Source organism: Galeopterus variegatus, unplaced genomic scaffold (assembly GCF_000696425.1).
Source record: "Galeopterus variegatus unplaced genomic scaffold, G_variegatus-3.0.2 Scaffold5407, whole genome shotgun sequence".
NCBI lineage: Eukaryota > Metazoa > Chordata > Mammalia > Dermoptera > Cynocephalidae > Galeopterus > Galeopterus variegatus.
The window spans coordinates 227,845-242,713 of record NW_007731518.1 but is presented as its reverse complement, the minus strand read 5'-3'; the positions used below and the strand labels follow the sequence as shown (position 1 = coordinate 242,713).

The window sequence follows — 14,869 nt, the reverse complement described above, 5'->3', positions numbered from 1 at the left end:
GCCAGACCATCCTCCCTCCAGGCACCCGCACCTCCTGGTCTTTGAATAAAGTCTGAGTGGGCGGCAGCCTGTGTGTGTCTGGGCTCTTTGTGTCTCTGTGTCCTTGTGTCTGCAAAACTGCCAGCGGTAGGGGTGGTTCGCCTTGTCAGACCAAGTACCTCTCTGCAGCTGCCTCAGAGGCAGGGACAGCACAGCTCCAGGGAAGGTGCTGAACCAGGCACTTGTCATGGGAGGTGCCAGACTTCCCAAGGGTTTCTCTCAGGAGAAAGAGATGAGGAGTTCTAGAATCACACTCTTCTTTGAAATCTCCCTGACAGATCCCAGTTAAACATGCAATCTATCAGTTGGTTACAGCCCAGTCTTTAACACGAAGGTCACAGGTTCCAATCTCCATACTGGCCAGCCACCATTAAAAAGAAAAAAAAGATCAAAACAAAGGAAAAAAAAAAAAAAAATGGGCTACTCCCGATGCAAATAAAGGTGCCAGAAAATTTCTGGTTCTCACCCCCATTCCTACTAGAGGGTAGGTGGGTGGGAGCAAGTGACCTGGCCCCACCTGCCCTTCCTCTGTCACAGTAATCCTGAGAGCAGGCCAGCACGTTGGGGAGGAGAGGAGGGTGAGCTGGCAACAGCAGATAAGGAGCACTGGGGAGGCTCGTTAGCAGAGTACCTTGCTCCCTGGTTCCTGCACCTCATGAGGCACATTAACAGCTTACTCTGTGCCGAACCCTGGTCCCCCCGGCTCATTGCCCTCCATTCTCCGGCCCTGAGTCCTCTGGAATCTCTAGTGGCAGAAGCCTCCCGTGCTGTGAAAAGCCTCCCGTCCCAGGTGCTGAAGTCCCAAACTCCACACAGGGATCCTGCACACCCCACCTGGCACCCCAAGCCTAGGAACATGCTCAGCACTTCCAGCCCTGCCTGGACCCTCAGAGCAAGCTTGAACACGCAGTGCTGGATAAAATTTTGGGGAGGGCAAAAGGCCCCTGTTCACCACTTTCTTTCCGGACGTTGGCCTTTCTGAACTGCTGGGGAGTTCCCTCCTCCTCTCCTCTATCCATTCTCCCTCTGCCTCAAGACCAACCTATTATTATTTAAATGTAGAGAAACACATCAGAAACAAATTAAAATCCACCCAGGCTTTCACACACACAAACATCCTTTATTATGTTTTTAAGGTGGGGAGAGAGAATACCTCTGTCCAGTCTCCCCAACCCCCCACAGAAAAAGCCAAAGTGAACAGTTTGGGATAGAGCCCACCGATTCCCATCCTGGGCTGACGGACACAGCGACATCTACAACTACTGCCGTGTGCACTGTTCCTGGACACAAATATCATCCTATTGTAGATACTTGTCTGCAACTTGCTCTCTTCACTGCGTGTGTCACCTCTTCATCCCTTCCAATCAGTTCATTCAGCTGTCTCATTTCACAGTTTTATTGATCATTTCCATATTTCTGTTAATTTCCTAAGATCCTTTGTCAATTGCTCTCATAAGTCATTTGCCTTTTCCTCATTTATATGTGGGAGTTCTTTCCATATTAAGAGTAAGCCACTGCCTGAGATACGTTTTCTAAGTCTTGCCTTAAAAGGGCTGAGGTACCAGAGAGATGGGAGTAAGATGCAGAGGAGTGGCTTGTCCCAGGCCTGAGGGGTGTTTTTGCTGCCTCTAAGACCCCAGTGTCTTATCCTTTTTGTCCCTCAGAGGCAGGATCAGGCCTGGGGCTGTGGATAGAATCAGGAAGAAAGTGGAAGCAGGAAGGCAGATGAGAAGAACACACCGCAGCAGCACTGCTGATGCTGGCCTGGGCCACTGCCTTCTCTGCCCAAGGCAATCTGACCCTCACTTCCTCCTGGACAGGAGGGCAGGTCTGAGTAAGGGTCCGGGAGGAGGGATGGAGCAGAGGGGTGAGCTGAAAGATGCCCACCCAACTCACTTCCACCAGCAAGGTCTTCCACCAGGTCCCCAGGACAGGACATAGCAATGACTTCTCAGCCCCTCTGCTTCCCAGTGCCCTTTCCCCACCAACTAGCCCAGGGACCATCACTGTCACCAGCAGGGGGACTGCACCAGCTGGCACTCTCACTGCTTCCTGCTGCTTCACCAGAATTCCTCACTCTGCAGGATCTGGCCAGCCTCTACACCCCACATCTCCCCACCTCCGTTATGCAGCCACAGGGGCCCCGTGTCTCCCATCCGTCCCCCTTCCAAGCCAAGCCTCCACCATACTCCACCTAACACTTATCCTTAAGTCTCACCTCTTCCGGGAAGCCCACCCTGATCCTCAGACTAGCCCAGGTCCTTGAACGCCTCGTCCACTCCCTCCGGCCTTCCTTGGGCCTCTAACGAGGTTTGCAACTGCCGGTGAATTTGTGTGACAGTCCGATGGTTGCCTACATCCCTAAGGAGGCCGGGTGCTGCAGTGTGTTCAGCCTGCTGCGTGTTTATCAATTTAACACTATTTACCTAGCAAGTCTTGTGTCAGGCACAATTTAGAAAGCTGCAGGTGTCACTGTGAATCAGGACCACGCAGACAGTGAGGAAGAGTCAGTCAAACAAGAGTAGCCCCCCACTGTGAGTCTATGACCTAAGGCTGCAGCCAGTTCTGCGCCTGCGTGTTTGCTCTTTCCCCGCGTCTGTCACTCAGCCACACCAGTGATTACTTGTGTTAGAAGAGGGGCTGGAGAGCCGAGGCCGAGCGCGCGGGGGACTCCTGGGCGCTGCAGCGCAGCCTCTCTCTGCCATTCTTCCCTCACTCACGGGCGCATTCACTCGCTTACTCGTCGACTCCGCTCAAGTCACTTCATGTTCAGCGCTCAGCTGCGCCAGGCCAGGGCCAGGGTGGCCGGAGCGGGCCGACTCAGCCCCTACCGGTCCCCAAAATCACGCGGCCTGGAGCTGGGCACGTCCTCAAACTCCTGCAGGGACAGAGCCAGCCGCCACCCCTGGGGAGGAGACACCTTGGCGCCGCGGCACCCGGTCCCTCACCTGGTGGAAGCCAAACGCCACCGCCCCAGCCTCGCGGGGATCCCGCGCCGNCGTGCCCGCCGCGCTCGGGCCGATAAGGGCGGGCGGGGCGTTGGGGGTGCCTCTTTAAGGAGCCGGGGTGGCCCCCAGAGCAGTCGCGCCGGCACCTGCCCTCCTCGCGCAGGTCTGGGACCTGATCGCTGGGCACGAGGCGCACTTCGAGGCGAAGCTCCTGCTCAGGTGCCACCCCTCACCGCCCCGCTTCCGTGGGCGCTTCACCGTGTACTCCCGCACCAAGACCTACTTCCCGCGCCGGAGCGCCTACCGGAACAAGGGGCGCTGCTGAGCCCCGCCGGTGCATGCTGGAGGCCACGGGCGTGGCCACGCGGAGGTGGCCGTGGCCTGCGGCACGTGTACGACCCGTGCGCGGCTCTGAGCCGGGCAGCTGACCTGCACTCGCGCGTGCTGCGCGTGGACCCCTCCAACTTCCCCGTGAGCGCTACCAGGCCGGGTGAAGGGTCCAGCGCGTAGCCCTGGAATTTCGGGGAGGAGTTGGCAAGGGCAGACCCCCCCTCTCACCGGCCCTTTCTCCTGCAGCTGCTAATCCAGTGTTTCCAGATGGTGCAGGGCGAGTACACAGTGGAGATGCAGGCGGCCTGGGACAAGTTCCTGACGGGCGTGGCCGTGGTGCTGACCGAGAAGTACTACTGAGACCTGCACCCTGCAGGCCTTGGTCTGTGCATATTAATAAACAGAGGCCTCAAAAGTCTGACCTTGAGCGTGCGTGTGTAGTCTCTGGGAGCGGGCAAGGTGACATTACTGTTGCTGGCCAGAGAAGCTCGGGGTCCCACGGGAAGCCTCCCAGAACTCTCAAATGCCCACCCAAAGGTTTGCCCTCCTGTACTTGGAGAGTGCGGTGGGGCTAGGGGGCACTGGAGTCCGCCACCTGCGCAGTGACATGCCGCTCTCAAAACACATCTGTATTCTGTTATTCATCCATCCTCCCTCCATCCCCGCTTCGTGCTTGGACCTGCAGATGGGAGTCCTTGCCTCTTTTGCAGACAGGTGCTTAACCGAGGCCCTGGGGCCTAGCGTGTGGCCTGAGGCCAAGCAGAGTTGGGAACCCAGGGCTCCTCAGATCCTCAGTTTTGTTCCTTTCTGCTTCCTCCCTCCCTAGTAGCTTTCTCTGCAGCAAACCTGGCCCCGAGCCAGGTTAGCACCTTTCTCTGAACGTCATGAAATGGGGCGTGGGAGTGGGGAGGAAGTGCTCAGGGGTCACATTTGGCAGGCAGAGCAGTTTTCAAACCCAGTTCACGCTGACAAACTGTGTGATCCTGGGCAAGTCCCTGAGCTCTCTGAGCCTCACCCATCGGACTGAGAAACAACCCAAATTCACCAGGTCTTTGAAATAATTTTTGAGATTGTAAGCAGGATCAGTGCCTGACAGGCTCATGGCCACTCAACCCCCAACTCTGCAAGTTCCCAGGCCAAGGCAGAGCCTCCCCTAAGTCCCATCTCCCCACTCACAAGGCAAGAATCTTAGGGCTCACCCCAGCCTTTATGGGCAAAGAACTGGGGCTGAGGAGGGAGCAGGACCCTGGAGCTCTCCATACCCTGTATGAGGTTTCCAGGCTGAAAATCCCCGGTCTGTGTAGGGAGCACTGGGCGGGCCCCACAGTCACTACCCAGGTTCAAAGAGGGATGCTAGAAGTAGGGCCCGGAACGCATCGCTATCAAACTCCCCCAGCAGTCGGTGCCAGGGACCAGTTACCTGGTGCTGCCTGGGAGCATCGTCCCACCAGTGAGGGGAGGAGAACTTGGAGAACCTGACTCCATGTTATCTTCCTCATCCCCTTTGTTTACATAGACAGTTAACAGTTCTCAGTCCAGGCAAAGTTTGGTGCAAAAGCAGCTTATGTTTTACTTCTGAAAAGATTGTGCTCCCCTCCCCAGCCTGGCAAATAAACACTCCAAAGTTGCCCTGGGTCTGGCTCAAAAACCTGTGTAGAAGCCCTGGAACCACTAAAGGGAACAGGTTACAGCATAGAGAGCTGGATCTCTGCCTGAGCAGTACTGAGAAATGGAGGGCGGCCTTGGCCACCCAACCCCTGCCCACTCCCTCCCCTCCTCGCTTTCCCAGCAGGGCACCTCCTGACACCCTGCCAGCCAACGAGCAAGCGTGGCTTGCCTGGGCGTGACCCCGCACCCAAACATAAAAGCTCCATATTCTCTAAGCCCGGCACACTTCTGGTCCCCAAAGACTCAGAAAGAACCCACCATGGTGCTGTCTCCTGCTGACAAGACCAACGTCAAGGCCATCTGGGGCAAAGCTGGTGACCATGTCACCGATTATGGCGCGGAGGCCCTGGAGAGGTGAGGACTCTCCTCTCCCCTGCTTGGACCTGGGGCTCAACATCCACCCCAGGGACCCGCCAACGACTACTCGGAGGGCTCCGACCGGCCCACTCCCAGATCCCCCAGGTCTCAGGCCCGCACCGTAGACTGGTGCCCGGGAAGACTGGCAAGCGCCTCAGTCGCAGTCAGAGCTCGAGGCTGGCCACCCCGCCCTGGATCCCCCACCCCTCCCCGCTGCTCAACCACCGCTTCTCCCCACAGGATGTTCCTGTCCTTTCCCACCACCAAGACCTACTTCCCCCACTTCGACCTGAGCCACGGCTCCAAACAGGTCAAGGAGCATGGCAAGAAGGTGGCCAATGCGCTGACCAATGCCGTGGCTCACTTGGACGACCTGGCCGGTGCCCTGTCTGCTCTGAGCGACCTGCACGCACAGAAGCTGCGGGTGGACCCCGTCAACTTCAAGGTGAACATGCGGGCCAGGCTGGGAGGGACCTGGGTGGGGCATGAGGACGCAGACAATCCCTCGGGTTCCAGGGGAGGAGCGTGGGCGGTTGGCTGCAGTTCCTATCCCCCTGATATCCCCTCTCCCTGCAGCTCCTGAGCCACTGCGTGGTGGTGACCCTGGCCAGCCACCATCCTGAAGCACTCACCTCCTCGGGTTCCAGGGGAGGAGCGTGGGCGGCTGGCTGCAGTTCCTATCCCCCTGATATCCCCTCTCCTTGCAGCTCCTGAGCCACTGCGTGGTGGTGACCCTGGCCAGCCACCATCCTGAAGCACTCACCCCTGAAGTCCACGCCTCCCTGGACAAGTTCCTGGCCTCTGTGAGCACCGTGCTGACCTCCAAATACCGTTAGGCTGGAGCCTCAGCGACCCCCACCCCCAACCTGCTTGGCCTCCGTGCCAGACCATCCTCCCTCCAGGCACCCGCACCTCCTGGTCTTTGAATAAAGTCTGAGTGGGTGGCAGCCTGTGTGTGTTTGGGTTTCTGTGAAGGTGCCAGGTTTGGGGATTGGCAGAGTCTGGGGCACATATCCCTTGTCTAGGACCAAAGACCTCTCTACACCCGCGAGGGAAGGAAAGGGAAATGGAGGGGAGTGTAGCCACCCCAAGGCCACTGGACAACCCTACACCCTGGAGTGCTTGGCTGCCTTCATCTGGCCCCTCCTGCATTTCTTTGAGGGGGCTTGCAGATTCAACCCGGGTTTGCTGAATAATGAATTCATTTCCTGTCTTTACATTTCAAGGCACAGGCAAACACAATGCTAAGAATTGGCTGGTTTCCAGTCTGGCTCCTACCAGAAGTAGGCAGTCGGGAGGTCAGGGAGGCCACACTCCTGAGTTGCACTGAACCCCCCTCCTTCCCTCCACTAGTCTTTCTAAAGCCTCCCAAATACATCCAATCTGGATGAACTCGGGGGTAAGCTGTGTGAATGCAGACATCAGACAACTCTCTGGACCGCCCCTTCCACTCTGACATGGCACTACCCCAGTATGTCATTCTTCATACACCCATGTCAGTGGGTCACTGGGGTCAGGAGGCCCAGTCTTTGGGCTCAACCCAGCACCATGCAGTCATCCTGAGGCTGACAACCCTGCCCCAGTGGGACAGTGGAGAGCCAGGGCCAGAGAGCCTGGACACCCCACACCATGTGTTTCCCTCCTGCAGAGCAGGCCCCCAGTGCCTGTGGCATCAGAGGGATGGCTTGGGGTGCCCGGCCCTAGCAGCCATTGGCCCCAGCTCTTGACCGGGCCCAAAGATCATCCTTATAAAATGCTTATGGCAGGCCCTCTGCCTCAATTTGTGATGCCCTTAGCACAGTCGGTGACACAATATGAGCTGTTAGTAAGAAGCCTCTTCATTATTTTATTAGGAATAATGGAGGCCTGAGCTAAAGGTGGAAACACATTACTTGACATCAGTGGATGAATGGGTGACAACATGTGGTGTATACATACAATGGAACATTATTCAGCCATGATAAGTTGTAGCTGAACCTTGAAGACATGTTGCTAAGTGAAAGAAGGTGGACTTGAAAGACCACATACTGCACAATCCTATTTATATGAAATATCTAGGATAAGAGACATAAACGCAAATTAGTGGTTGCCAGGGGGTGGAGGAGGGGGTTTAGGGAGTTACTGCTAATGGGTACAGAGTTTCTGTTCACTATAAACTAAAGAGTGCAATGGGTGCACGACATCGTGAATGTATGTAATGTCACTGAACTGTACACTTTTAAATGGCTAAAATGGTCATTTATTTATGTGAATTTTACCACAATTTTTTTTAAAAAAGGTGTATGTGGTCCCTGCACAGAGTGCGTGCTGCGTGGGTGTTTGGTGTTATTATCGGGATGTACCCTATGCACTCAGCGTTCTTTATCTTGAAAGGAACGTCTACTATAGGCCGGGCACCTGCCATTTGCTGTCCGTTTGATTCTCACACAGCAACCCGAGAAGGAATTGCCATCCTCATTTTATGCAATAATGAGAAAACAGGCTCAGGGAGGTGTCATACTACGAGTACATATCAAATATTACTTTCCATACAGTAAACACTTAAAAGGGGGGTCTCGGGGTCGGGCTCTTCAGAGGGTCCCAGGTCGGAGAACCTCCGCACGAAGCTCCGCGACCGGAGGGGGCGGCGCGACGGCCGCGTGGCGCCCCCTGGAGGTCCGCGGGGACCCAGCGGCCGGCCCGCGCAGGCGCAGCCGGGGCGCTAGGATGGCGCTGCCCGCTGCGGACCGGGCGCTGGTGCGCGCGCTGTGGAGGAAGCTGGGCAGCAACGTGGGCGTGTACGCGACCGAGGCCCTGGAGAGGTGCGGGCGAGGCCGTGCGCCCCCAGCCCACCTGCCGCTCCGCCCCCGCGGGAACGCCGCCCGGACGCGCTCACGCTCCGTTCCCCCCGCAGGACCTTCCTGTCCTTCCCCTCCACCAAGACCTACTTCCCGCATCTGGACCTGAGCCCCGGCTCCGCGCAGGTGAAGGCACACGGCCAGAAGGTGGCCGATGCGCTGACCCTCGCGGTCGAGCGCCTGGACGACCTGCCCGGAGCCCTGTCCGCGCTGAGCGACCTGCACGCGTACGAGCTGCGTGTGGACCCCGCCCACTTCAAGGTGAGTTGTCACCGGGGCAGAGAACCCCATCGGGGCAGGATGTGTGGGGGGCACGGAGGGACCCAGCGCGGGGACGACCCCCTCTCTCCGCAGCTCCTGGGCCACTGTCTGGTGGTGACCCTCGCCCGGCACTTCCCCGGGGACTTCAGCCCCGCCATGCAGGCCTCGCTGGACAAGTTCCTGAGTCATGTGTTCTCGGCGCTGTCCTCCAAGTATCGCTAAACCGGGGGCGGGTGGTCGCGGGACCCCGGGCGCCCCCTCCCGCGAGTTCCCAGCGTTTGAGTAAAGTCCACCAGGCTCCCGGCTGCAGGTGCGCGTCTCTCTGGGGCATGACGCGGGTAGGGAGGCGTGGGGTCTGGGACAGCCAGAGTCGCACACCCCCCAGCTGTGGGGTCCGGGCGCGCCCTCCCGCCCCCGTCCCCGTCCCGTGTCCGTTGGACACATGGGGCAACGAGGGGAGGGTCAGGCCGCCCCTGCCCCTGGCGGAGTTTGAGGCATCGGGCCCCAAATTCCATATCGTGACGCGCGATACACCATACCCTTGGCCTTGACCACTTCGGGATGCAGACCTGCGGCTTTGGCCCCGCAGGAGCGGGGTGGCAGGTAAGGGGTCACAGTTTGCCCCAGGTGGCAGGGTTGCCGGGGCTGCCATGGTTCCCGGCCCGGTCCCTCCCCGGGGCTCCCTCTGGTCCAGGTACGTTGGGTCTGAGTCACCCACCTGGAGCCGAAGACCGGATGGGGGGCGGGTCCGGGAAGCGGGCGGCACAGCCTCCGAGGTAGGGAGAAGCGCCCCCTGCCGGCACGGGTCGGAACCGCAGAGCGGTGGCTCTGGAGGGGGACTGGGGACTTCAGGTACCGGGAGGCTTCTGGTCCAGCCCCAGTACCCAGTAACGTAGCAGACAAGGTGGACCAGGGAGCCGGCCCAGAACCTTCCCTTATTCCCATAGCTGTTCGGAAAGGGAAGCTAGAGCTTTTTTTTTCTTGTTTTTCCTCATAAAGTCGATCGCAGTCACTGCAGAAACTTGGAAAACAATTCCTCCACTTACTGCACCTTCTTGTGTATCCCAGGCCCTGGAATGGGTCCAGCACATCCACTGTTCCTCCAGTTCCCACTTGACACATGGCAAACGGTGTGTCTGTGAACAAGCGGGGATATGGGAGTCAGGTCCAAGAACACACACACGACACACACACACATCACACGTGGGCAGACCCAGGCCCCACGCAGACACAGACCACTTAATGTACAGCCTTTCAGGTTCTTCTAGGCACATTCAGAGATATTTTTCTTAAGAAATGATATCCTCAAAGTGACATTGGGAGAAAGTGGACAGACCTGACTATATACAGAGAAAAAAAATCAGTATGGGGAGCATGATGGTTAATTTTGTGTGTCAGCTTGACTGGGCTCAGGGATGCCCAGGTAGCTGGTAAACTATGTTTTCTGGGTGTTCCTGGGAGGGTGCTTCTGGAAAGATTCACATTTGAATTGGTAGACTGAGTAAAGAAAATGGCCCTCACCAATGCAGGGTCGGGAGGGCGGGGAGTTCCGTGAGGGCCTGAATAATACGAAAAGGTGCAGGAAGGCCAATTTGTTCTCCCTGCTTGGGCTGGAAAGTCTACTTCCTCTTGCCCTTAGACACTGGTGCTTCTGGTTGTCAGGACTTCCAACTTGGACCAGGACATCTGCCATTGGCTCCCCTGGTCCTTGGGCTTTTGAGTTTGGATTGGAACTACACCACTGGCTTTTCTGGGCCTCCAGCTTGCAGAGAACAGATTGTGGGGCTTCTCAGCCTCTGTGATTATGTGAGCCAATCCCTCATAGTAAATCTTTCTATATATCTATTGGTTCTGTTTCTCCAGAGAACCTGGACTAATACAGGGAGGAGAAAAAAACAGATAAGCAAAATTAAAAGAGGAACTTGGAGAAAAACATTTGCTACATTAGGCAGATAAAAGTTACCTCTACTATACAGATGGATCTCCAAATTAGTTTTCTTCTGGCCCCTCACCCTTTTTTTTTTTTTAAGTCAGCCAACCTAATAGAAAAATAAGCCACAGGATCCACAGGCAACTCACAGTATACCACTGACATAGACATTTGCAACGATGTTCAAAGCCATGCAAATTAAAATGCTGATTAACAATAAAATGTCTGTCATAAAAAAATTTTAAAAAGGCAACATCCAATACACTTCTGGTGGAAGTGTATATACAACCTTTTGGGAGGGTAATTCAGTCGTATACGGTTATGGGGTGGTCGATGTTTAACAACTGGCACTCGAAAAGGTGGGGGAAAAGATGATCTGTAGCATTTGCCAATCTCCATGTTGTAAATAATATCATGATGGTTGATTTCAAGCTATCAATGTGATGTCACTGAACAGGGAATTAGGAAGAGATGCATAGTGGCCACCTTTGTACTGTATTTCCACGGTCCAGATACAAGGGCCATAAACATAGATAACAGTGTAGAAAACAGTAATTTAATTAGGAAGCTGTGAGTATTTATTACTTTTTTTTTTTTTTTTGACCGGTAAGGGGATCGCAACCCTCAGTACAGTGTGGTCTGCACCACGCTCAGTCAGTGAGCACACCGGTCATCCCTATATAGGATCCGAACCCGCGGCGGGAGCGCCACTGTGCTCCCAGTGCCGCACTCTCCTGAGTGCGTCGGTCATCTTTTAAAAAAAATAAATAATAAGTGGAATTTCTGGGTATTAAATGGTGTGCTCTTTTGGATAACGTTGCCAAACAGCCTTCATCAGTTTCGCCAGCAGGAATGCGTGGCTGGCAGCTAGCATTTATCTTGTTACTAGTGAAGATGAACACTGTTGGCTCGTCTCTACGTGTCATTTCTGCCTTCCCTGTGTGACTTGCCCACCTGTGTCCTCCTCCTGTATCCCACTGTGGTGGTCTTCATCAGACAGATCTGTGAAAGTTCTTTTTCTGTAGACTTGTAGAAAACCTTCGGTCCATCTTACATGTTGCAGTTCGTTGCCCATTTTTATTTTTTGAGGTGATCCTTCCTCCAGGTGTACAGCTCCCTGCCAACTTTAACCCTCTCTTCCTTCAGGACCGTTACTGGCTCCAGGACTTTGCTCTGGGCCACCATTTCCTGGGAGGAGGAGCTACAGTTTCATTTCTGGATAACAAATACTAGATAAAAAATTTTACATCTTAAAAGCATTAAAGAGCTAACAAGATAAGAAATTTTCAGGCCAAAATCCAAGTAAAGGGAAGAAACTCTGATTGGTGATAATAGCACCTAAACTATTTGGCCTGAGGCATTTGTCAAAGCTGGCAAACTTGAGCTGGGACTTTCTTGACCTCATGGGCTATATAGGGTCAAAGGGCAGCCTAAGGTGCTGTGCCTAAGGTAAGGGAAACAGGAGCAGGAGCAAACGGCTAGAAAGCCACGTGGGATGCTCAGGAAATATGGCAACCCCCACGGCCCCCCCCCTCCCCAGGCTGTCTGTTCGTGGCGAGTGCACGTGGGTGTCCACATCTTGCCCATGGGGGCTGGTGTGCCTACCGCCCTCCCTCAGCCCTGGCCACCTTGGCTGGCATTCCTCCTCAGGGCAGCGGGGACCATGTTCACCTGGCAGCAGACCTCGTGCCTGTCTAGGAGCAGCCATCAGCTTCCTCACCTGTGACCAGCATCCAGGGCCACGTGGTGCCTGTAGGGCTGTGTGGAAATTGCTCCCCAGGGGCCGGAAAATGCCCAGGTTTGGGAAGTGTCAGAAGAAACAGCCTATGGGGACGTGGGAGAAGACAGCAAAAGGGTTGTCTGCAAAGCTAGAATAGGGACTGTGCAGTGGACATAGAGCACAGGACCACCTTGACTCAACCTGAGCCCTCAGGGGTCTTTACCTAAGGTCCAAACAGTGCACCTGTTTTCCTATGTGTGCCCAGGTTGGAAGAGCTGGGAGCGCAGCTTCCTTTGCCCACACTCATCCCAGCAGCATCAGCAGCCCCAGGAAACTGCTACGTTTCTGGCACTGACACAGGGTACAGCAGGGAAGAACCTCGCAAACTTTATGCTCAGTGAGAGAAGCCAGACCCAAAAGGTCAAGTATTGTGATTCCATTTATACGAAATGTCCAGAACAGGCAGCCCCATGCACGATGCAGATTAGTGGTGTCTAGGGCTGGAAGCAGGGAGGAATGAGGACTAGCTAATGGGGAGGGGATTTCTTTTTGGTTTGATGAAAATGTTCTAAAAGTACATAGTGGTAAACTAGATACAATATTGTGAATATAGTAAAACCACTGATTCAGTGAAGATACTAAAAACCACTGAATTGTGTACACTTTATGTACAATTAAATGTACACAATTTGGTTATGATGGTTAAAATGACGGCTAAAATGCTTAATTTTATGTTTTACCTAAGTAAAATATCTACCTTAAAAAAAAAGCAGGGCCGGCCCGGTGGCACACTCGGTAGAGTGCGGCGCTTGGGAGCCTGGCGGCGCTTCCGCCGAGGGTTTGGATCCCATATAGAGACCGGTCCGCTCACTGGTTGAGCGCGGTGCGGGCACGACACTGAGGGTTGCGATCCCGTTACCGGACACGAAAAAAGACAAAAAGGAAAAAAAAGAAAGCATACGTTCTCGGGCCCCTCCCAGACCAACAGCTAGTCTGGAGAGGGGCCCAGCAACCTGTTTTAAGTCCTCCAGGTGACTCTGACATGTGGTCCAGGAACTGCTGTGCTGGCCCAATCTCCCCAGAGCTGGACCACATGTGTGGGAGTCCCATGCCGTCCTTCGCTTGCCCCAGGAAGCCCCCCCAAGTCCCCAGCTCCTCAGCATAACTGCACACCTCCATGTGCTAGTAGTGCACCCCAGGATCGGTGCTCCGAAGGCTGGGTCCTTCGACCCTTTGGGCTCCCATGCAGGCTGCAAGGGCAGCACAGGCATCCCACTCTTTCCTTCCTCAGACTGTAACACGAAAAAAGACAAAAAGGAAAAAAAAGAAAGCATACGTTCTCGGGCCCCTCCCAGACCAACAGCTAGTCTGGAGTGGGGCCCAGCAACCTGTTTTAAGTCCTCCAGGTGACTCTGACATGTGGTCCAGGAACTGCTGTGCTGGCCCAATCTCCCCAGAGCTGGACCACATGTGTGGGAGTCCCATGCCGTCCTTCGCTTGCCCCAGGAAGCCCCCCCAAGTCCCCAGCTCCTCAGCATAACTGCACACCTCCATGTGCTAGTAGTGCACCCCAGGATCGGTGCTCCGAAGGCTGGGTCCTTCGACCCTTTGGGCTCCCATGCAGGCTGCAAGGGCAGCACAGGCATCCCACTCTTTCCTTCCTCAGACTGTAGCCTGGGCCTGGCTAAAGACCCCCTGTGTGAGTTGGGTGGTGGTGCCCCCAAAGCCCTGCCCACCCTGGCTGTAGGGCCCCTCCCTAGAGCAGCCTGGGGCTTTGATACAGGGTTAGGAGACCCTGATGTCCCACTCTGGGTGCTGATCACTGTCCTTCCCCACTGGCCAGAACCAAGGTGTGGGTGGGGGGAGCCCCAAGAGCAGACTGGTCAGGAGGGACTGAGAGCAAGATTCTCTAGAGTGAATCCAGAACCTGGAACGTAGGCCTGGAATCCATCCACATGACTGAACCCCTCACACTGGCCCACCTGGCTCTTTGCAACTGCTTCCTGACCTGCTTGCCTGCTTCTCTTTAAACAAACACTTCCCACATTTTTGTAGTTACAGAAGGCAAGAGCTTAAGGTGGGCGGGCCCTCTGGCCCTCTCCCTCTCCAACCTGCCCACTAGCTCCCCTCACTGGGACCCACTGGTTTGGGACTAGGCTTCTGTGCCATGTGTTGTGCGTTGCCCCTATCAGTCTGTCATCATCCCCTGTACCCACCCCGAGTGCAGGACCTGCAATCTGCTGCATGCACTCAGGAGCTCAGCAAGCACTTGGGAGCCCAGGAAGTTCAGGGGCCTGGGGGAAAAGCAGGCTCTCAGCCTCCTGCAGTTGAACATGTATGCCCTGAGTCTGGGAGCTACAGTGGGAACGGCAGAGGTTGAATGAGCTGGATCCCATCCTCCCTACAGACTTAAGGGAAGTGGGGGTTTGGCTCCTGCCCAAGGGCTCTGCCCAGTTGGTCTGGGACCCACCCAGAGTATCTAAGACAGGAATCGGGGAGCAGCTGTGGGAGCCCCAAGCCCTCCTGGAGCTGCTTTGACCCCAGTCTCACCTACATTCTGGCTGAATCTTAGGCCTACTCTCAAGTCCTGGGACATCTACCCTCTGCCTCTCAAATCCACCGCTCCCCTCCTCAGATGGTGGTGAAAGTGGCAAAACAATGTGAATGCATTTAATGCCACTGGACTGGACACTTAAAAATGGCTACAATTGTGAAGTTTATGTATATCTTACTATAATAAAAGTTTTAAGTCACCTCACCCCCTCCAGGAGATAAGGCA

The 14,869-nt window shown here is 55.3% G+C and overlaps 3 protein-coding genes across 3 annotated transcripts; all 3 read left to right on the top strand.

The window, feature by feature from the left end:
* Window positions 1–2,384: 2,384 nt before the first annotated feature.
* HBM (hemoglobin, mu) lies at window positions 2,385–3,677 on the top strand. Its single transcript, XM_008589389.1, has 4 exons — window positions 2,385–2,413; window positions 3,117–3,248; window positions 3,335–3,458; window positions 3,564–3,677. The coding sequence occupies exons 1-4, from the start codon at window positions 2,385–2,387 to the stop codon at window positions 3,675–3,677; spliced, it is 399 nt and encodes a 132-aa protein (XP_008587611.1).
* A 1,543-nt stretch (window positions 3,678–5,220) lies between these two features.
* On the top strand, window positions 5,221–6,289 carry HBA1 (hemoglobin, alpha 1). The gene is made up of 3 exons (XM_008589388.1): window positions 5,221–5,339; window positions 5,583–5,787; window positions 6,050–6,289. The coding sequence occupies exons 1-3, from the start codon at window positions 5,245–5,247 to the stop codon at window positions 6,176–6,178; spliced, it is 429 nt and encodes a 142-aa protein (XP_008587610.1). The 5' UTR covers window positions 5,221–5,244; the 3' UTR covers window positions 6,179–6,289.
* A 1,759-nt stretch (window positions 6,290–8,048) lies between these two features.
* On the top strand, window positions 8,049–8,662 carry HBQ1 (hemoglobin, theta 1). The gene is made up of 3 exons (XM_008589387.1): window positions 8,049–8,143; window positions 8,236–8,440; window positions 8,534–8,662. The coding sequence occupies exons 1-3, from the start codon at window positions 8,049–8,051 to the stop codon at window positions 8,660–8,662; spliced, it is 429 nt and encodes a 142-aa protein (XP_008587609.1).
* The last annotated feature ends 6,207 nt before the right edge of the window (window positions 8,663–14,869 follow it).

What these genes read in the sequence shown, in the direction of transcription:
- HBQ1 (XM_008589387.1), top strand. Translation starts at nt 8,049, where the DNA reads ATGGCGCTGCCCGCTGCGGACCGGGCGCTGGTGCGCGCGCTGTGGAGG. An exon ending in GCGACCGAGGCCCTGGAGAG is followed by an intron (nt 8,144 to 8,235) that starts GTGCGGGCGAGG and finishes TTCCCCCCGCAG; the next exon opens with GACCTTCCTGTCCTTCCCCT. An exon ending in TGGACCCCGCCCACTTCAAG is followed by an intron (nt 8,441 to 8,533) that starts GTGAGTTGTCAC and finishes CTCTCTCCGCAG; the next exon opens with CTCCTGGGCCACTGTCTGGT.
- HBM (XM_008589389.1), top strand. Translation starts at nt 2,385, where the DNA reads ATGGTTGCCTACATCCCTAAGGAGGCCGG. An exon ending in TACATCCCTAAGGAGGCCGG is followed by an intron (nt 2,414 to 3,116) that starts GTGCTGCAGTGT and finishes GGTGGCCCCCAG; the next exon opens with AGCAGTCGCGCCGGCACCTG. An exon ending in TTCCGTGGGCGCTTCACCGT is followed by an intron (nt 3,249 to 3,334) that starts GTACTCCCGCAC and finishes TGCATGCTGGAG; the next exon opens with GCCACGGGCGTGGCCACGCG.
- HBA1 (XM_008589388.1), top strand. Translation starts at nt 5,245, where the DNA reads ATGGTGCTGTCTCCTGCTGACAAGACCAACGTCAAGGCCATCTGGGGC. An exon ending in GGCGCGGAGGCCCTGGAGAG is followed by an intron (nt 5,340 to 5,582) that starts GTGAGGACTCTC and finishes TTCTCCCCACAG; the next exon opens with GATGTTCCTGTCCTTTCCCA. An exon ending in TGGACCCCGTCAACTTCAAG is followed by an intron (nt 5,788 to 6,049) that starts GTGAACATGCGG and finishes CTCTCCTTGCAG; the next exon opens with CTCCTGAGCCACTGCGTGGT.